Here is a 20896-nt window from a genome sequence, read left to right on the forward strand (position 1 = left end):
AGGCCCCCACATAGTTCTCTTGCGCTAGCCAGGTTCAGGAACGTTGTGTAGAGAACACTTTTAAAACGAGAGCTACTGCTCTCTTATTGCTGCAGTCATGGTAAGCATCTGAGGTCTTGGTTCTGAAAAACCTTAGAAGACTGGATTAAAAGCTGACTTATTTTAGGGTTTTTTTCAGTAGCTGTCTGCAGGGTATCTCACTCAGATGTTCCAGGGCAGAAAGCCAGTTCTGAGAGATTTCAGGTATCTGCAGAAAGCATGGACCTGACTTGAGTCCCACCTCTGCCAGCACCAGGGGAGAGCTTGGTGCAGAGCTGGCTTCCACTGTTTGCTGTTTTGTGGGCCTAGCCATGGCCTCTGGTGGCTGGCAGCAGCACCCTCCCACCAGCACTGTTGTGTCTTGCAGGTAGCGGCAGTGCCTTGGTGAGGCTGCTCCAGGAGGGCACCTGCAAGCTTGATGAGATTGGCTCCTACAGTGAAGAGAAGCTGCAACATCTGCTAAGGCAGTGTGGAATCCCCTTTGGAGCAGAAGACTCCAAGGTGAGTGTCAAGGGCAGTGGTGGCTATCGGGGCTTCTAGGATAGGCTGATTGGTCCACTTTTCAGGGCAGGGATATGAATACCTGTGATGGCATCCGCCTTGGACCCAAGCTGCTGGCAGTCAGGGATGCCTAGGAGGTGGTCAGCAGCTAGATGGTGACATGTATGTGGGGCCTGGCCTCTAGCAGTTCCTCCTGTTGAAGGTTGTGAGCCTAGGTTCTGGGGTCAGGAATCCTGGCTCTCCTTACTGCGTGTGATCTTGGATAAGCTGCTTTATATTTTGAGCTTCATTTTCCTTGTTTGTAAAATGGAAATAACCAAAATACTAACCTCGTGAGACTGTTGTAAGGAATGCACTTTACAGTGTCTGGTTATTACCTATGCAAGCTCTTAGAAAATGCCTATTATTACAAAGAGTGTGTGTGTGTCTATGTGTTTGATTCATACGTTACTTACTTTCCCTTTCATATTTCTGTGCTGTTGAAAATGTTCTGCTTCCTTCAAGATCAGATTCAAATGTTAGCTCCCCTTTGATGGTTTCTTTGCCCTGTAAAAAGTGAAAGGATTCAGGCCTCAGAATCCGACTGGCTTTGTCTGTGACCTAATCCTTTCAGGGCCTCAGATTGCTTACCTGTACCTAGAGGAGGTTGGGCTGATGAGGCTCCAAGGCCCACTCTATTCTTTTGCTTTGGGTGTTGGGTGAGTATGTGATGCTGAGCACCAGGCGTGGTCCCTTAGCATTCACTCTTATGTTTTTAATCGTGTCTTTCTACTCCAGGACCAGCTCTGCTTCTCCTTGTTGGCCCTCTATGAATCTGTACAGAATGGAGCTAGAGCTATGCAGCCCCCACCTCACTTCACAGGTGGTAAAATCTACAAGGTGTGCCCCCATCAGGTAAGAAAATAACTAGAGGGAGCTTGGAGTGAATTTGCTAATGTTGAACTTCCCACAGAGACTGATCCAGCTCAGTTTTGTGGGGCAAGACTTAAGTCACTGGGCAACCTCTGGCATAGCTGCCCATGGGTCAGGTACTACCCCGTGGGCTAGGGAGGGAGGCTGGGTCTTTTGTCAGTATTTTTTAAGCACTCTACCACATCCTGGGCATCAGCTGTTGAGGGTATAAGTCGAACTTGTATAAATAATGACAAAGATGTCATTCCTCCCTAGCTGACCATATATTTTAGTGGGGAAATACAGTCACCACAGCTTGTGGCACTGGCTCTGAAGAAATTAGATAAGGGCCTAAGATAGAAAGTAACGGAGGAGGCTGGGCGCGGTGGCTCAAGCCTGTAATCCCAGCACTTTGGGAGGCCGAGACGGGCGGATCACGAGGTCAGGAGATCGAGACCATCCTGGCTAACACGGTGAAACCCCGTCTCTACTAAAAAATACAAAAAACTAGCCGGGCGAGGTGGCGGGCGCCTGTAGTCCCAGCTACTCGGGAGGCTGAGGCAGGAGAATGGCGTAAACCCGGGAAGCGGAGCTTGCAGTGAGCTGAGATCCGGCCACTGCACTCCAGCCTGGGCAACAGAGCGAGACTCCGTCTCAAAAAAAAAAAAAAAAAAAAAATAAGTAACAGGGAGGAACCTGCTGTCTGAGGTGGCAGAGAAGACCGAGACCTGCAGGATAGGGAGGAGCCCAGTGACAAGCCAGGGAAGGAGTGTTGCAGCCAAGGGACCACCAAAGCCGTGAGTAGGGAGACAGAGTGAGCTGAGAGGAGGGGATGTTGGAGGGCTCCCCAGGGGCCAGATCACATAGAGCTCTCTAGGCCAGAGTAACAGTGGGTATTTTATTCTGAGTGATGAGGGACCTTTTGGACGGTTTTGAATGGGAAACCTGTGGAAGGGTGTGGAGAAGGTCACTGGGTTAATTAGCTCCAGGACAGGTTATATACTAGATGACAGAGTGGGCCCAGGTAGATACTGGGATGGAAACCCCACTTAACAGGTACTAAACGGGAGAGAGGTGGCTTAGCAGAGCCTTCAGTTCACTGAAGCACGTGAGTCAACAGGGGGACCTAGCTATAAAAAGAATCCAGTTCCCAACTACTTTAACAGAAGCTGTGTCTGAAGGAGATGCTTAATGCTTCTACCCTGGGCAGATCAGAGCCTGCTCAGGGGATTGTGTTCATGCGACGGGGGTTCATCTCGTGAGAAGCAGCTGACAGCACAGGGAGAGCTGTAGATCTTGGGGACTGTGATGGGAGTGGCATCACCTGAAGGTGACAGCCAAGTGGGTTTTCCCAGAGCTGTGGAATGGTGCTTGAGGAGCCCTGTCAGTGGAGGTGTTTACTAGACTACATTGTGAGTTCCCATCTGGGCAACAAGCCCACTGGGGTCTGGTGGGGAGCTTGCTCAAAGTACAGATGCTTAGACCCTACTCCAGAGACCTTAGTTTCTTAGGCTTGACCTGGGGCCCAGGCATCTCCATTCTTAACCAGCTCCTAGCTGCTGCTGCTGCTGCTGCTGTTGCTGTTGCTGTGTAGCTAGCATGGTGAACTGGTAGATGGTGTGTAGAGAGTGGGGTTTTGAAAGATGTTCTGAGGTGCCTTTCAGCCTAAGTTGAGGATGCTCCCAGCTGTCTCTCTGAAGGGCAAAGATGAGCTGGTGCCTTCATTTAAGGACAGAAGTAGGAAGGGAGCAGAATGCCATGGGCTCTGGCAGGATGGCCATGGCTTCAGCCATGAAGCTGATTGCTCATCTTCCTGGGAAGCGAGTGAGAACTGTACACTGTCTGCAGTCTGGCTTCCTAATTAACCCTGCGCCCTTGCCCTTCGTCTCTCAGGTGGTCTGCGGCTCCAAGTATCTTGTGCGGGGTGAGAGTGCCCGTGACCATGTGGACCTGCTTGCCTCTTCCCGCCACTGGCCGCCTGTCTATGTGGTAGATATGGCCACGTCAGTGGCCCTGTGTGCTGACCTCTGCTACCCAGAGCTGACCAACCAGATGTGGGGGAGGAACCAGGGCTGTTTCTCCAGTCCCACGGAGCCACCTGTGGTGAGTCACCTCCTGAGGAACTGCCATGTCTCCTCAGGCCTACCATGTCTTGCTCTGTCACGCAGGCTGGAGTGCAGTGGCATGATCTTGGCTCAGTGCAACCTCTGCCTCCCAGGTTCAAGCAGTTCTCCTGCCTCAGCCTCCCGAGTAACTGGGATTACAGGCATGCGCTACCACACCCGGCTAATTTTTGTGTTTTGGTAGAGACGGGGTTTTGCCATTTTGCCCAGGTTGTTCTCAAACTCCTAGGCTCAAGCAGTCCACCTGCCTCAGGCTCCCAAAGTGCTGGGATTACAGGCATGAGCCACCACGCCCAGCCTACTCCATAAGTTTTTACTGACCAAGCCCTCTGTTTGAGGCCACAGTATGTCACTTAGGTGTGCCCAGGGTATCCCATAGGTACCTTGTGTTAAAAGAGGTTGCCTTCCAGAGAAGCCTAGGAAGTTGCCACCTTTGGCAGTCATTGTGCACACTGACATATTAAAGGCCCCAGCCAGCCCTGGATTACGGTTAATTCACCATGTCTACATTTAGTTGACCATGGGATATACTGCATGGCATGCAGTATATCTGTTGTGATCTGAAGATACTCTGGTTAGAAAACACTCATTTTACCAACCCTTTCATTAAAAGGGGAAACTAAGGCCCAGAGGGGGAAATGGACTTTTCCAGCTCACACAGCAGATTAGTGGCAGAGCTCTTGTTTCTGTGTCTTGGTATATTGTACCAGACAGTATTTTTCACCAGTCATGTACCCTCCAAAGCCAACCTTTGTCCTCTGCTGAAATAGATGTCAGAACTGATAATTAGGAAGAAGTTCCGGAAGAATAACAAGGGTTGAGTGCCCCAGCCAGGATGCATTATGGGAAGTGAAGGCCTCTGGCTTTGCCTTGGAGGAGTCATTGTTGTCATTACTCCCTGGGGCTCACTGGCTCCATGAGCATGCCGGGGACCCCAGCAAAGTGTTTTAACCTTAGTCAGAGCCTTATCTTTCTGCTCCCCTGCAGCCCCTGGCCTGAATGGACCGGGGGCAATAACAGCCCAAGTAATCCAACATCTGCTCTGGAAGGTGGCCACTGTTACTGTCCCTGTTCTCACGTGAGGAAATGGAGGCACTGGGGGGCGGGGGTTGGCCTAGGAGGCACAGTACATGGTGATGTTAGGATTCAGACAGGGCTGGCTGAGCCTATAGTGCTTGTTCTCACCAGATGGGTTCCCCCTTAGTCATTCCTTCTTGTCAAAAGGCATTCTCATTTCTAGAGTGTGTCCTGCCCAGAGCTCTTGGACCAGCATTATACTGTGGACATGACAGAAACTGAGCACTCTATCCAGCACCCAGTCACCAAGACTGCCACACGGCGCATCGTCCATGCGGGCACACAGCCCAATCCTGGCGACCCCAGTACTGGGCACCACTCCTTGGCGCTGTGCCCTGAATTGGCACCCTACGCAACCATCCTGGCCTCCATCGTGGACAGCAAACCAAACAGTGTCCGCCAGCGGCCCATTGCCTTCGACAATGCCACTCACTATTACCTCTACAACCGCCTCATGGACTTCCTCACCAGCCGCGAGATTGTCAATCGTCAGATCCATGACATTGTACAGAGCTGCCAGCCTGGTGAGGTGGTCATTCGTGACACCCTCTACCGCCTTGGGGTTGCTCAGATCAAGACAGAGACAGAGGAGGAGGGTGAAGAAGAGGAGGTGGCCACAGTGGCAGAATAAGCCAGGCTGTTGTACAGGGACTATACCATCTCTCAAGCCATAGTAAGGCCCTTGCCTGAGGCAGAGGTATCCAGGGGACCTGCAGAAGTGGTCTCCTGTGGGCAGGGCCTCTGACTGCTGGGACTGACCAAAGAGCTTCCATTCCCTGAGCATGGTGGGACCCAGGGTCCTCGGTTCTCAACCCTCCACAGGTCAGGAGTGGTGCCAGGAAATCTCTTCTGGCCCCGAGAGAACACTTGGGGGACATGGTATGTTTAATGGAGGGAGGGGAGGCTGAGGGAAAGGCTGGTAGCTGGTGGCTTCCGTGGGGCCTGCTGTGGGTCAGGGTAGAGATCCTGGGTGGGCTAAGGCATGAGTCCCAGCACTAGGTGGGAAGGCTGCTCAGGTCTCTCCCACTCCTGAGGAGCCCTGGTTTCAGCGCCCCCAGTCTCATGAATTGCTTAGCCTGTTGCCTTTGACTAGGGGCCTGGGGTGGCCTGCCTTTGACTAGGGGTCCCTTTGGGCTCTTGATTCTCCCTGAAGGAGGGATACATTTCTCTCTTGCTCTTCCTGTACCCACATTTGGGGGAAGCTGAGGAACAGTCAGCCACAGCTCTCTTCCAGGACTGTCCTCTCCGCCCCCAAGCTTTGAGGAAGAGCATCCCCTTCCTCCTTTCCCTGGCCACTGCTGCTGCAGCCAACATCCTCTCTGGGCCTGGGACCCTCTCCACAGACAGGATGTGGTCCCTGGCCATGACATAACCTGGCAGCAGTAGGAAAAACTCCCTTCTGTGAAGGGGAAGCAGACTGGGCCATAAGGAAACAGCAGGACTGGCTCAAGTGCCCAGGGTTTGTTTAGGGCCTGGGAATTGGCCATGTGTTAATTTATTGAGAGGAGTGGAGTAGGTGGCTTTTTTTCCCCCTCCTTCTCTCTTCCCCCAACAAGAATAAAGTTTATTAAATTATCTGGTTTTGGTGAAGCAGGAGTCAATTCCGTGCACAGTGTGGTCAAGCGCCACAGACATGAGCTCGTCACTGCATGTGAAGGCGGGAGGGAAAGAAGTTCCAGGGAATTTGCAGGCGCTCATATGGCACAAAGAACCAGAGGCTGACTGCATTAATGCTGTTAGTTTAATGTGGGCAGAGACATCCCGCGGCGTGACTGTTAGTGAGGATGAGTCAGCTTGGGGGAGTTTGTGCTTCCTGCTTGGTGTGGCCAGCCACATGCCAAGGTCCCCTGCCTTCTAGCCCAGAATGACAGGGGACTGGGCAGAACACCCCCAACTTTTAGCTGCCACTTGGCTCATCACAGCAGTACCAGTGCTGGGGTAGGAGGGGTAGGGCTGTGGAGTGAAGAAGGCTTGTAGGGCAGAGACTAAGAGGTCCTGTGAGATTCTTAGAGGAGCCATCCTGCTCCAAGGGGCCTGAGCTGAGTGTAGTCTGTGAGCATCTGCTGCTCTTGCTGCGCCTCTCGGAGAGGAAGAGCTCAACTCTTTGCCAGTCTGTCTAGCCCCAAGGAGCCTGGTTTTCTCAGTAGCAGTGTAGCTCCTGGGGACTTCACAGGCATAAAGTCAGTCCACTTCCATTAAGAGAAGAATATTAGGAAAGGAGATGTGGAACATCTACCAGTTGGCATAGCAAACACGAGGCCAACACCATGAGAACGGTAGGGGAGAGGGGGTGAGGGCTCAGCCCCCAGCCCCTGACTGGCAGTGATGGCCCACGCTCAGGGAGTGGGATCCTCAGACCTCCCCTGGATCCCTCACCTTCCCAAGTTTCAGCGCTGGGCCAAGCTGTTGAGTGAAATGACCGAAGGCAGAGTTTGTGTGTTCTCCCCACGTCACCCCGTCCGTGGAGAAGTTGAAGCTTGCAGGAGGGGAGAGTGGTGCTCCCTGTCGTCGGCTCCTCAGCAGAACTGATAGTTGTTGGGCTGCAGCAAGGGCTGGGCGATATCCCCTTGCTCGCAGCAGGCCAGGTGCTCACTAGAGCTCTCCTCCTCCGGCTCACTGCTGCTGCTGCTGCTGCCGCTACCGCTACCACCGCTTCTGCTGCTGCTTGGCAGATTGGTATAGTCCTGAGGGTGGGAGAGACCAGAGACTGTCAGTCCAGATCCATCAGGCCCAGCCCAACCTGCTTTACCGGCCACCCACCCCAAGCCTCACCCCACTCACCCGCTCTCTCCTGTCCTCTTGGGCTTGCTCCTGAAGGAGGGAGCAGATCTGCTGGAAAGTGGGTCTGTGGGTGGGCTCCAAGGCCCAGCAGGCCTGCATGATGCTGTATCTGGAGATAGGACAGAGGATGCCCATGTGCAGCTCTCTAGGGTCCGGGGTCGTTAACACACACCCCTAGGGAGACCTACCCAGCAGAGGTCCCCAAACCCAGTCAAAAGTAATTTTAGTATAAAACCTGTGCCAGGTCCTTGGCATGCTTTACCATTTAATCCTCACAGTAACCCTTGCAGAAGGGTACTCTCATCACCCTCATTTTGACAGATGAGGCCCTTTTGGTATCCTCAGGGTCACTGTAATAACAGTCTCTTAAAAGTCCGAGTTTAGGGACAGGTACAGTGGCTCATGCCTATAATCCCAACACTTTGGGAGGTTGATGCAGGAGGATTACATGAGGCTAGGAGTTCAAGACCAGCCTGGACAACATAATGAGATCCCATCTCTACTAAAAATTTTTTTTAAATAGCTGGGCTTAGTGGTGCACACCTGTAGCCCCAGCTGCTTGGGAGGCTGAGGCCAAAGGATTGCTTGAGCCCTGAAGATTGAAGCTGCAGTGAGCTATGATCGTACACACCACTGCACTCCAGCCTAGGCTACGAGCAAGATGTCTCAAAAAAAAAAAAAAAAAAAAAAAAGAAAAAGAAAAGTGGTCATTTCGGACCAGCCCTAACAGACAGCTGCTTCTCTGAGAACATCGCTCATACCTTGAACTCAGAAGGGGCTTGTGCCCACTGTGGGAGAGAGAAAGCCTGACCCTGGAACATTTTGGACAGGGAAAGATCAGGGCCACACGGCCTTCCATCCCGTTCCAGTGAAAGCCTGGGGTGTCCTTTTCCCTCCCTGGGATCCCTTCGCTTACATATTCTTTGGGGCAAATGCAGGCTGGGCCATTTGGTATCCATCCTTCACCAGTTTATAGAACTTGCTGTTCACCAGGATGCCAGGGTAGGGATTCAGCCCTGCAAAGGCCGAGATCAGGTAAGAGGCCATGCCTGTTGTCCTCTCCCCGTTCCCGCACACCCACACACATCTTAGACTGGGTTTGAGGGGTCCTACTTGACAACACTGCAACAGCAGCTGCTCTTATCCACTGTGTGGCAGGCTTAGGCTTTAGGAACGTGTGAGCCTCCAGCCAGGCCTTATCACGCCAAACAAGAATTCTTGCACAGGCTTTGGGATCAGTAAAACCAAAGCTTCAGTTGTGTATCGTTAAAGTGGGGACAGTCGGGTGGTTATGAGGGTGCTGGAGCAGGGTATTTAAGAACTGGGGACAAGTCCTTGTGCCTAGTCCTCAGGAAATGGGAGTTCTTTCTACTAGAGCCTAGTAGTAGAGAGCTGCATCTTCAAGGGTCTGTAGATTTCAGGCAAAGGAGGGAAACAGTGACAAAGGAGGGTAACAGGTAGCAGCAACTGAGCAGAGACAAATGAGGGAAGAGCCAGAAAGGAGCGCCTGTCAGGGGCAGGGGGTCTGCCCCGCCCTGCAGAAACCGCAATGCTGGGTTTAAACGGAGACCCTTGCCCATTCCTGCACTCTCACAATCCTTGTTGTGTCCTGGGCACCAAACATCTTTGTCCACCAGTGGGGCAACCAGAGGAGCCAGCCCTAGGCTCTGCCTGGAGTGGGCCCAGTGGCTCACCAAGTGAGAAGATCTCCCAGAGGAGGATGCCATAGGACCAGACGTCGCTCTGAACCGTGTAGACACAGTCAAAGATGCTCTCTGGGGCCATCCACTTCACAGGCAGGCGGGCCTGGGATAACAGTCCCCAGTTATTTTGGGCCCTGACTCTTCACCCCCTCCTCAGCCTGGCCCAAGCCCTCCCAGCACTTACATTGCCCTTGACGATGTAGTTGGAGTCATTCATGATGTCCCTAGCCAGCCCGAAGTCCCCAATCTTGGCCACATGCCCATTGGTCAACAGCACATTTCGCGCTGCCACATCCCGGTGGATGCACTGAGGGAAAGCACTGCAGGGTTAGTCTTGGGCCGTCTCCTACCTTAACCTGAGGTGAGGAGGATGGCAGGGAGGGCCCCAGATGGCTTTGGGGTCCCTGTTGGAATAGACATCAGTTTTGGTCCTTTACCATAAACCCTTGTCTATACCTTCTACCAGGGCCCAGGATCTAAGAACGTGTAGCATGGTCTGATCATTTAATGCTTAGAAACCGCCATTACCCTGAGCAGCCATGGCCCTTCTCGCGCTTTGTCCTCTGAGTGGTCCGCTCAGGCCCCAGAAGCAGAGGGCTTCTGTGCAGAGCAGTAGTCTCCAAACCCTACCATTATTTCTGATCATAGCAGCTGCTGTCTGCCAGGCCCTTCCCTAAACTCTGCACACACTGAACCCTTTTTTTTTTTCAAACATTGTTACACCCATTTTTATAGGTGTAGAAACAGGCACAGAATTTAAATAGTTGCTTAAAGTCACAGAGCAGGTGGCAGAGCCAGCAATCAAACTACTGACTCCCAAATCTGTTCTAAGGAAGATGGCAAGAACTCCCATTCCCTGGCACTTCTTCCTAGGCTGAGTGCACTTTATACATTATCTAATATCCTCAAAATTCTATGAGGAAGCTTCCATTATCCCCACCAGACCATGTGCTCCATGAGCAGGGACAACGGTTGTCTTTTATACACTATTTAGCAAAAACAAATGAAAAAAGCCTGGTACCGGGCCAGGCGCGGTGCCTCATGCCTGTAATCCCAGCACTTTGGGAGGACAAGGCGGGCGGATCATGAGGTCAGGAGATCAAGGCCATCCTGGCTAACACGGTGAAACCCCATCTGTACTAAAAATACAAAAAAGTAGCCGGGCGTGGTAGCGGACGCCTGTAGTCCCGGCTACTCGGGAGGCTGAGGCAGGAGAATGGCGTGAACCTGGGAGGTGGAAGTTGCAGTGAGCCGAGATTGTGCCACTGCACTCCAGCCTGGGCAACAGAGCGAGACTCAGTCTCAAAAAAAAAAAAAAAAAAAGCCTGGTACCCTTTTTCATCTTCACACTGGGGACACAGGTGCCCAGCCCCGGAGCTCCAGCCCTGGACACAGCTTTCTCCCACTCACCCTTGCAGCTGCTGCCCAAATGACTCTCGCACTCTGTCTCCTCCCCTACCCCGTGCCCCCAAGTTCCCCTTTCCCCTTTCCTCCTCCCCGTCGTCACTCATTCAGCCTCCCCAGAACACAGACCTGGGTGGCTACGAGCCAGGGCCAGGTTCCTACTCACATTCTTGGAAGCGAGGAAGGCCATGCCCTGGGCTACTTGGCTGGAGAAGTGAAGCAGGTCCCAGAGCTCCAGGGGCCGTCCATCCTCCTTGTCCAGGTCTAGGGTGGGAAGAGGCATCAGGGCAGCCCTGCCACACTCCCCACCCCTCACCCCAGCAGCCCCTTCTCCTTTTCCCTTATCAAGCAAATGGGGCCTGGCCCTGAGGCCTCCTCACCTTGCTCAGAGAAGGAGTCATTTGAAGAAGTAGAGACAGGTCTCATCTCCACATAGGTGTCCACACCCTGGCTGGAGAAGCCACTGTCCCTACGTAGGAGAGAGGGTTGGAGGGCAGGGGTCAGTCCCCATCACTGCACTGCTCAGCTCAGGCCTTGACCACCTGCCACCCCATGGTCAACTGGAACCTCCCTTTGTGTACACTCCATCTGGTCTCTGCTTGGCTGGCCCGGGTGAGGGAGCTTACAACCCTTTCTGGTTTGGGGCAGCTCTGCCTGCGAGAAAGTTCTTCACTGTTCCTAATGCCAATCTGCCCCTGAGATTTTCCTCCTAGCCCTTGCTCTACCCTCAAGGGCCACAGAGAAGTTAGAGTCCTCTTCCCCATAATAGCCCTACTAGAATCGGGGCATATCCTAGGGCCCCTTGAGTCCTCTCTAGACAGTGCCTCTCACCCCTGGCTTCACATTAAAATCACTTCGGGAGCTTTTAGGACCAGGCTAATTACTAATACTTCAGAAACTCTAGGGGCAAAACAGTCATTCACAGATTTAAATCTCCCCAGGGGATCACAAAAGTACAGTCTAAGCTGAGGCCCACTGGTCTAGGTCTAGAGCAGTGCTGCTTAAACACCAGTTCATGTGCAGGTAAATCACCCCGGGAATCTGCAATGCAGATTTTGAATCAGCAGGCCTGGGTGGGTGGGCCTGAGGTGGTGCACTTCCAGCAGTCCTCAAGAGATGCTGGCCGGGCGCGGTGGCTCAAGCCTGTAATCCCAGCACTTTGGGAGGCCGAGACGGGCGGATCACGAGGTCAGGAGATGGAGACCATCCTGGCTAACACAGTGAAACCCCGTCTCTACTAAAAAATACAAAAAACTAGCCGGGCGAGGTGGCGGGCGCCTGTAGTCCCAGCTACTCGGGAGGCTGAGGCAGGAGAATGGCGTAAACCCGGGAGGCGGAGCTTGCAGTGAGCCGAGATCCGGCCACTGCGCTCCAGCCTGGGCGACAGAGCAAGACTCTGTCTCAAAAAAAAAAAAAAAAAAAAAAAAAAGAGATGCCTATGAGAGCACACGGGGTAGAGAATTTGAGAAGCACTACTGTAGATTGAAGCACTACTGCTGCTAACGTTCCAACCAGATAGGATTTCTCTCTCCCTCCTGTCCCCTCTGCACTAGGGATGTGTACCTTGACAATGTCCATATTCTAGTGTTCCCAGAAGGAGAAACCAATGTTTTATTTATAATCTGACCGTGGCAAAATCTTCCACTCCCTTGTTGTAGAAACTATACTTCTGTTAACAGCCTGGGATCCTTTTACAGGCCATTTGCCTTTGAAATTACCCACTCTGGGAATACTTTCCCCATCTGCGTATTTGAAGACGGAAGCTAATACTTTCCTTTGGTGCTCATTTTGATCTGATCTGCAGAGGCCTAGTGTGTGCCACCCTCATAGAAGTGTCAGAGAATCAGAAGAGGAAGTGATGCTGCCAGGCCCCCATTTTTAGGACCCTGGGTGAAGACAGGGCCTCCTTCTCTTTTGCCTCCTGGGGCATGGCAGCTGACAGTATCTAGGATGAGGGCACAGTGGACACCCTTCTTGTTCTGATCCTGTCCTGGCCCCACAAGCCCCTGAGACAGAGACCTCCAGGACAGCAGTGTGGCTTGGGTGACTCCTGGACTGGAAGTCAAGAGAGCAGGATTTTAGTCCAGGCTCCGCCTCTGCCCCGACTCATGTGTGACATGAATCTCCCCACTTCCTCTCTTTGGTTCCCCATGTGACTCTGTCTGTCGGATGGCTCTGTTCCGGATGGCTTCCAGGAATCACAGCACCACAGAACAACAGAGCCGGAAAGACCCTGAGAGGTTCAACACTGACAGCTTGGCTGGGGAAACAGGTCCAAGTGGGCCGGGGACCTGGCCACAATCATGCTGTTTTGTCTCCTGTCATCCAACAGTTAACACACCCTGTCTCCACTCCCCCATGGGAATGTGGGACACTGATATTGGCTGCTTCTAGTTGGAACAGGTGCTCTGCATCGCCAGCACGGGCTATGGGCGAAAGAGGAGCCTTCTCCCCACATCTGTCCATCTCTCTTTTTTTTTTTTTTTGAGACGGAGTTTCATTCTTGTTGCCCGGGCTGGAGTGCAATGGTGTGATCTTGGCTCACAGTAACCTCTGCCTCCCAGGGTTCAAGCGATTCTCCTGCCTCAGCCTCCTGAGTAGCTGGGATTACAGGCATGCGCCACCACGCCCGGCTAATTTTGTATTTTTAGTAGAGACAGGGTTTCACCATGTTGGTCAGGCTGGTCTCAAACTCCTGACCTCAGGTGATCCACCCACCTTGGCCTCCCAAAGTGCTGGGATTACAGGTGTGAGCCACCACACCCAGCCACATCTGCCCATCTCTTACTAGGGCTCCAGGCACAGATCTCGGTTGATCTTTTACACACACTGGGTGGTGATTTCATTAATGCATGTCTCCACCAGACTATGAGCTGCCCATCTTTGCCTTCCACACTCCCAGAACATGGTAGATGTTCAAATATTTGTTGAATGAAGGGGAAAAGGAGTAGAGAAACAGAGGTGCCCATAAAACCTGTGGGTGGCTACTTCCCATGACACAGGTGGCAGGTGAGGGCCGCATAGCCACCCAATCATTAGCCATCCAACCCTGAGCTGGCTTTGAAGACAGACTCGGGTCCCGCCCACCTCCCAGACCTGGCCTTTTTCTTATCCTTTGCCAGGGGCTACCTGCGGACATATTTCTTCTCCAGGTGGATGTTCTTATAGTCAGCGCCTCCCTCGGGGTCCTGGCCAGGGCTCAGGCTGGGTCCCAGCATGGCCTCAGCCTTCCTTCGCAGAAAGTTGAGCAGGTCGCCATAGCAACAGTACTCCGTGATGACCAGTACAGGGCCTAAAGCAGCCAAGGGTGTGGGGTGAGGGAGGTGCTGACTGCTCCCCTGTGTGAACAGGAGCATGGGACTGGGGGCAGTGAGGCCACTGGACCGGGACTCAGCACAGCTGACTTCTATCCCTGGCTCTGAGCAAGTTTCCCTGTGCCTCAGTAGTTCCATCTGTTTAAAACAGATGGCTTTGGTGGGGTGTGGTGGCTCGTGCCTGTAATCCCAGCACTTTGGGAGGCCAAGGTGGGCGGATCACAAGGCCAGGAGATCAAGACCATCCTGGCTAACATGGTGAAACCCCATCTCTACAAAAATACAAAAATTAGCCAGGCGTGGTGGCGGGCGTCTGTAGTTCCAACTACTCAGGAGGCTGAGGCAGGAGAATCGCTTGAACCCGGGAGACAGAGGTTGCAGTGAGCCAAGATCACGCCACTGCACTCCAGCCTGGGTAAGAGTAAGGCTTCGTCTCAAGAAAAAACAAAACAACAAAAAAAAAGGCCTTAAAAAAAATGTAGCCCAAGAATTATTTCTTCAAAGGAAAGCTGTGGCGGCTCAGTGTAGGTCAGAGCTGCTATCGGTGAAGAGGATGTGGGGCACTTGGAGTTCCAACAAAGCCTGGGGCACCTTTGTGGGCCCTGGGGAGTGTGTCCAAGCATCCTTGAATGGAGGCTTCATAAGAGGTAGACAGGGGGCTTCACTGCAGACCCACAGGATCCAGCTCCCTGGAAGCAGGGCCTAGGAGCTTACATGTTCATCTCCTTCTCCAGGGGCTCTGATGTTCCCTATCAGTCTCTCTTTATGCCTTGAGCTGCCCGTGCAGCTCCTGACTAGTCCAGGAGATGGGCCCAGGAGTTTAAGGGATGCTGTGACCAGGATCCCACTGGCACTTGGATCAGTAGGATCCTGAGAAGGGGAAGATGGAACAAGGTAGCCCTGGGGCCCTCAGATCCCCCAGAGGCCCCAAGACCTTGGCCCCATGAGCCCCAAGGCCCTTACCTCCATGAGTACAGGCTCCCAAAAGGTTGACAATGTTCTCATGCTGGCCCAGGTGGCTCATGATCTTCAGCTCAGACATGAGGGCCTCTTTCTCATCAGCATGGGCCGTGGCTGGGAGAAGGAACCACAGGTCCCACAGACGGGGAGAGGGCAGGACACAGAGCACCACACAGATACATGGGGACCAAATGCAAAGACCCAGGGGAGCAAGCAGGGCATACCCCGAGACCCAGAGTGGCCAGAAGCGAAAAGAAGAAGGAAAAATGCAGACACACAGATGGCAGAGAGAGAGAAGAGGGATGGGCCTGTCACTGAGTTGGTCTTCAGGTGACAGGAAGCCAAACTGTGGCCAAGCCACGGTCCTAGGTGACCTCTCTGCACCCACAGCCTTTTTGGAACTCAGTCAGAAGCCCCTTCACAACTAAAGGGTGACCCAGACCTTCTTGGAGCCAGGAGTCAGAGGGCGCCTGGAGCTCACAAGAAAACTCAAGTCCTCACCCCTGAGCTCTGTCCCCCAGGCTTCAACAGGTTGAAACGTGGGCAATGCCTCTTGTGACACCAGGGCCAGTCCACCCCCAGCATTTACCACCCCCCATCCCTTCCCTCATCCCCTCCCATCACTCACACTTCAGCATCTTCACAGCCACCTTCAGGACAGCATCCTCCTTGCCCAGACCAAAGGCTGTGGCCTCCACCACCTTCCCAAAGGCGCCAGCTCCGAGGGTCTTACCTGCCACACACACAGGTCCCTTAGGTCCCAGGGCACCAAAGGGCCTCTGTCCAAAGGCCCACAGGCCCCCTGCAACCCCCACAGGCCCTGTGATAGGAAGGTGTGGGGTGCTGAGCTGCCGTCTCACCAAACTGCAGGTTGTTCCGGGGGAACTCCCACTTCTCATTGTAAGGCAGCTGCGTGGGGTCAATGAAAGTATAACTGTTGCCCTCATAGCTCTCGATGATCTTCCAGCGGACCTGGTACTTGGGCTTCTGCAGAAGAGGAAGGGAGCACATGGCAGTCGGGGCTGGCAGGCAGTTTGTGGACCTCATCTCCGACCCCTAAGAGCAGGGGTGTGGGCAGTCCCGAGGCACCCAGTGGGAGAAGGCAGGGCGAGGCCTGCTCTGGGCTGAGAGAGGACATGAGAGCATGTTCCTTCTTGACTCTGCCTTCTTGTGTGACCTTCCTTTCTCCAAGCCTCAGTTTCCCTATTTGTGTATTGAAGACCTTGGACAGGACAACCTCTGAGGGCCTTGATATCGCTGATAATCTGATAATTCCTGAGCCAGGAGGGAGGGTGGGACTTGAGATCTTATCCATCCATTCATCTGTCCATCCATCTATCCACCCACCCTCCCATCCAAATATATATATATATTTTTAATTGTGGTAAAACATACATAAAATTTATCATATCAACCATTTTTAAGTGTATGGTTCAGTAGTATCAAGTCAATTACATTTTACATTGTTGTACAACCAATTTCCAGAGCTCTTTTCATCTTGCAAAACTGAAACTCTGTTCCCATTAAAGAGCAACTCCCCTTTGCCTCCTCCAGCCCCTGGCAACCATGATTCTGCTTTCTGTCTCTGTGAATTGTACTGCTCTAGGCACTGCCTCTCAGTGGACTCACACAGCATGTGTCTGTTGGGATTGTCTTATTTCACCCAGCGTAATGGCTTCAGGGTTCATCCATGTTGCAGCATAGATCAGAATTCCCTTCCTTTTTAAGGCTGAATAATAGTAGCCCATCCACATACTTTCTTGAGTGTCTATTTGTGTCAGGCACCGCTGATTCAAAGTTGAACAGGGCAAAGTCCCTGCCCCTCCATGGAGTTTGCATTCTAGTGGCTGAGAGAGGCATTAAACGCAAATAAATACATATGTAGGAAATTCTCAAGTGGTGCTACGAAGAAAATAAAGTCAGGGAAGGGCCCCTAAAGAGCCCGCCATGTGACCATCAGAGGAAGAATTTTCCAGGAACTGTGCATGGAAATACTGTATACTTGACATGGGAACGATCCTGCCAAGTTTGAGCTACAGGAAGGCAACCATCATGACTTGAGGGAAGTAGGGGGGAAGGTTCCAGAAGCAGGAAGGTCTTGAGGGCTATGATAAGGTAAGTGGGTTCCCTTCTGGGATTTTTTTTTCCAAGACAGGATCTCTGTCACCCAGGCTGGCATGCAGTGGGGCAGTCTTGGCTCACTACAGCCTCGACCCCCGAGGTTCAAGCAATCCTCCCACCTCAGTCTCCCAAGCAGCCGGGACTACAAGCGTGTGGCGCCACACCTGGCTAATTTGTGTAGAGACGGGGCCTTGTCGCAGCCTAGGCTGGTCTTGAACTCCTGAGCTCAAGCAGTTTGCCTGCCTCGGCCTCTCAAAGTGCTAGGATTACAGGCGTGAGCTACTACACCTGGCCAAGCAGCGAGAGACCCTGAGAGTTTGACACAGGTGAGTCACCATCTGACTTTTTTGAGACAGGATCTTGCTCCTTCACCCGTGCCAGAGTGCAGTGGCACGATCATAGCTCACTAAGCTCAAACTCCTGGACTCAAGCAATCCTTCTGCCTAGGCCTCTCAAAGGGCTGGGATTATAGGTGTGAGCCATCGCACCCAGCCTTGTCTTTATCTTGTTGAGAGAGAGAGAGACAGACCCTGCCCACTAGATAGATTCGGGAGGACCAGGACCTTTGGAAAGACCCGATTTCCTTCCTTAGGCTCTCCATGCTGTTACCACCCAGCCAGGGGAGGCACAGCCCTAGGATGTGGGGAGGAGGAATGGCTGCCCCTGTTTCTTGCCTAGAGGGCAGCTACTGAGGGGGAGCACCATGCTAAGGGTTGCCCATGAGAAGTGCTGATGGAAGACCAAGTTGAGGGAGAAAGTGGAAGCTGGGCTGGGGCGGTGGAGGACACTGAGGCCTTGGGTCAGCAGAGCAACTCTTTCCAGCCAGGCCTTGGGGATGGGACCAGCTTGGCTGTGCCTGCAGCTGGGCTCCTTCCCTGGGCACCCGAGTTAGAAGCTTAAAGGAAGTGTGGGCCGGTGCTGGGGAGGAGGCTGGCCTTTAGCTGCGAGTCGTGGTTGAGAGAAAAGATTCCAGTCATGTCCTTTGCAGCAACATGGTACAGCTGAAGGCCATTATCCTAAGCAAACTAACACAGGAACAAAAAACCTACATAGCACATGTTCTCACCTCTAAGTGGGGGCTAAATATTGAGTACGCATGGGCATAAAGATGGCACCAACAGACACTGGGGGCTACTAAAGCAGGGAGGGTGGGAGTAGGTGAGGGTTGGAAAACTATGGGTACTATGCTCAGTACCAGGTGATGGCATCCATATCCCAAAACTCAGCATCACGAAACATACCCATGCAGCAAACCTGCACATCTACCCCCGAATCAAAAATAAAATGTTGACATTTTTAAAGAGAGAGAGACTGAGAAAGATTCCAGCTAACCGTCAGGAAGAACTTCTAGCTGGTAGTTAGGGAGAAAAGACTGCAATTAGAAATGAGGAACTAACTTCCGGGCTCTGATTCGGGAGGGTGGACTACAGATGAACTTCAGAGCCTCTGTGGTGTAGCTTGGGAGAGAGGCTGAAATGGGACACAGGGCGAAGAACTTCCCAAGCCTCCGAGGATCCAAATCCTGCCCGTGGGCACCTTCCCAGCCCAAAAGACAGCCACAGGGCGAGGAGGGGATTCTTCAGCCTCTCCCGGCCACTTCCATCTCTAGGAGCCTCTGTGGCCAAGACTGTTTTTTCTCCTCACCACTTCTTGTTCCTCTGTCCCTCTGCAGCTGGGCTGAGTCAGCCCCTCCCTGCCCCCAGCTGGGCAGGGGGCACTGTTGAAAGGGAGGGGATCAAGGAGGAAGAGGTTTGGCTGGATTCTCAGATCTCTGAATCCTAGGCTCGTATTCCTGGAAGCAGACCAAGCTGCCTTCCGCCTGCCTCCAGAACCCTCCTCTGCCCCTGCTGGGCCTGTAAACCTCCCAGGGCACCTGTGCCATCCCTGGAAAGGGCTCATGGGCGTCTACCCAGAGGCAGCCTCTCTTCCAAAGAACTATGAGTGAGATCAAGAGGTGGGGATGGGCCAGGCTTCCTGAGAAGGGTGGACGTGATTGTCATGATGGCAGCGAGTTCTTCCTGAGCTCTGCCTGGGAGTGGGGCGCTGGGCTAGATACTTGAAGCACATCACCCCATTGATCCCTTGCAATGGGCCTAAGCTCCAGGTCCACCCTGACTTCCTCCCTTCCTCCCCACCAAAGGGGGCATGGAGACCAAGTCCCAGTCCCCTCCCCATCTAGGCCTGCTGGTTCTGGGTGGGTGGATGTTCTCCATCCCAAGAAGGTGGCGATCTGAACAATTCCCAGTGGAATCTTTGGGGACCCTCCTGTCCCTCCTCAGAGCTCAGTTCCAGCTCCCAGGATCGTGGTCCCTCCAGCGGCCTCCCCGGACCCTCGCTTCTCTGCTGCCTCAGCCATTTCCCTGTGTGCCTCCTCCTCCAGGGGAGCCTGCTGACTCCTGCCCTTTTCTCTTCCCCCACAGCCCCCCTTGTGGTCACTCCGGGGACAGAAAGGTGATGACTCAGCCCTGAGGCAGAACAAACCCTCCCCACAGGCCACTTCTTTCCCCAGGCCTGGGCAATGAGGAGAGGCTGGGCTGAGTCCCCAGTGAAGGAGCAAGGCTCCAAACCTCATGGAGCAAGGCAGAGGATGATGGGAGGGCAGGCACTGAGGCAGGGGCATGACCATCCTGACCCCTCAAAGTCTGGTCCCACGGGTGGACACCTCAGCCTGGAGCTAAAGGGCCTGTGAATGGGTATAGGGGAGGAGGGTAGCTGTAAGTGTTCTCGAGGCCTTGCATGGGCTCCAGGGGCAGCTGAATTTCCTGGACAGGAAGTGTGGAGGTGACATGTTCCAAAAATGGTCCCGCAGAGAGAAGATACAGAGTTCCTAAACCACAGCCAAGGGGGCTGGCCAGTCCAAGGCAGAAAGGGCTGCAGGGGCCCTAGGCCCTTCTCTGGAATCTCTGCATGACTGTCCTGGCAGCTCTGTGGACACTAAGGCAGTTTTCAGTTCCATGTAAGGAAGAACTTTGCAAAAATTGGAGCTGCTCAGAGAAGGAACGGGTGGCCCCAAGGGTGAGTAAGGTCCTGTCCCTGGAGGTGGGTGGGTTGGGCCAAACAACTGCTTTGGGTATGTAGTCAAGGAGATGATGCCCAACCTCAGACCTCCCCCTCCCTTCCACCATCCCAAGATGCATGAGCTAACTCTGGTTCCCCAACGAACTTCCTCCTGGGACAAGAGTGTGCAGCTCCTATCACGGAGACTGTCTGGTCCAGCACCCCACTCAGTCCTCTATGTGCGTTGTGGTACGGGATCCCTCACAACAGGCTGTTAATGATCCCATTTTACAAATGGAGAAGAAACTTAGACACACCAACTTTCCCATCATCCCATAGCCAGAACTTGGCAGAGGCAGAATTTAGACCCAGATTCACTGAAGTCCAAGTTTCCAGTTCTTAAAGTAGACCACCAGTGGGCTCTCGGCTTGTCAGAGGAGGAGGGGTTGTTAAAGAGCACCCAGACCCATGGTACAAGAGGGGAAACTAAGGCCCAGAGAGGATAGCGAGTCAACCGAGGTTACATGGCAAAACAGTGTCAGAGCTGGACCTAGATCCCGAGGTCTTGACCGGGGATGCCCTCAGAGCAGCCTTCTCATGCTGGGTGCTGGCAGGAGTAGAGAACCATGTGCCCCTAGGGCTCCCCCAACATCCCTCCCACCCTGCCCACTTCAAGCCTTCTTCTCACAAAAGCCCCAGGGAGGTGTGGGGAAGAAAAGGTAGCCAAGGGGACACAAGGTGGGTCATTCAGCCCCTGATCACAGCACTCCCTTGTTCAAACCCACTGACGGCCTTGGACTGACAGGGTGGGGTCCAACCCTTCAGACCCCCAACCCCACCCTGGTCTTCCCCTTGCCTGCCCCTCTGCACACTCTGCCTTCTCCCCCAGAGATACCCTTTCCCTGAGTCTCATCTCCCCTGCTGCATCCCTCATCCTCCAAAGCCCATCCCACTAATGCCAAGCCACCTCCTCCAGGCAGTCTCC

General features: G+C 53.4%; 2 protein-coding genes across 7 annotated transcripts in view; one reads left to right on the plus strand and one right to left on the minus strand.

Annotated features, from left to right (window-relative positions):
• Positions 1-6206, plus strand: part of HMGXB3 (HMG-box containing 3) — a 52929-nt gene extending 46723 nt beyond the window's left edge. For all 6 annotated transcript variants that reach the window (XM_077937335.1, XM_015141225.3, XM_015141226.3 and 3 more), the window contains 4 exons: positions 407-540; positions 1318-1434; positions 3325-3534; positions 4795-6206. In XM_077937335.1, coding sequence (XP_077793461.1) covers positions 407-540; positions 1318-1434; positions 3325-3534; positions 4795-5262 — 929 coding nt within the window. In that variant the 3' untranslated portion in view covers positions 5263-6206. The remainder of the gene's footprint in view (positions 1-406; positions 541-1317; positions 1435-3324; positions 3535-4794) is intronic.
• Positions 6207-6354: 148 nt separating this feature from the next.
• Positions 6355-20896, minus strand: part of CSF1R (colony stimulating factor 1 receptor) — a 34271-nt gene continuing 19729 nt past the window's right edge. The window contains exons 11-21 of the mRNA XM_001107711.5: positions 15654-15780; positions 15422-15526; positions 14797-14907; positions 13649-13811; positions 10900-10988; positions 10686-10783; positions 9300-9422; positions 9107-9218; positions 8329-8428; positions 7413-7521; positions 6355-7315 (exon numbers count right to left, since the gene is read on the minus strand). Of these exons, the coding sequence (XP_001107711.5) occupies positions 7148-7315; positions 7413-7521; positions 8329-8428; positions 9107-9218; positions 9300-9422; positions 10686-10783; positions 10900-10988; positions 13649-13811; positions 14797-14907; positions 15422-15526; positions 15654-15780 (1305 nt within the window). The 3' untranslated portion in view covers positions 6355-7147. The remainder of the gene's footprint in view (positions 7316-7412; positions 7522-8328; positions 8429-9106; positions 9219-9299; positions 9423-10685; positions 10784-10899; positions 10989-13648; positions 13812-14796; positions 14908-15421; positions 15527-15653; positions 15781-20896) is intronic.

This window comes from Macaca mulatta, chromosome 6, assembly GCF_049350105.2.
Source record: "Macaca mulatta isolate MMU2019108-1 chromosome 6, T2T-MMU8v2.0, whole genome shotgun sequence".
NCBI lineage: Eukaryota > Metazoa > Chordata > Mammalia > Primates > Cercopithecidae > Macaca > Macaca mulatta.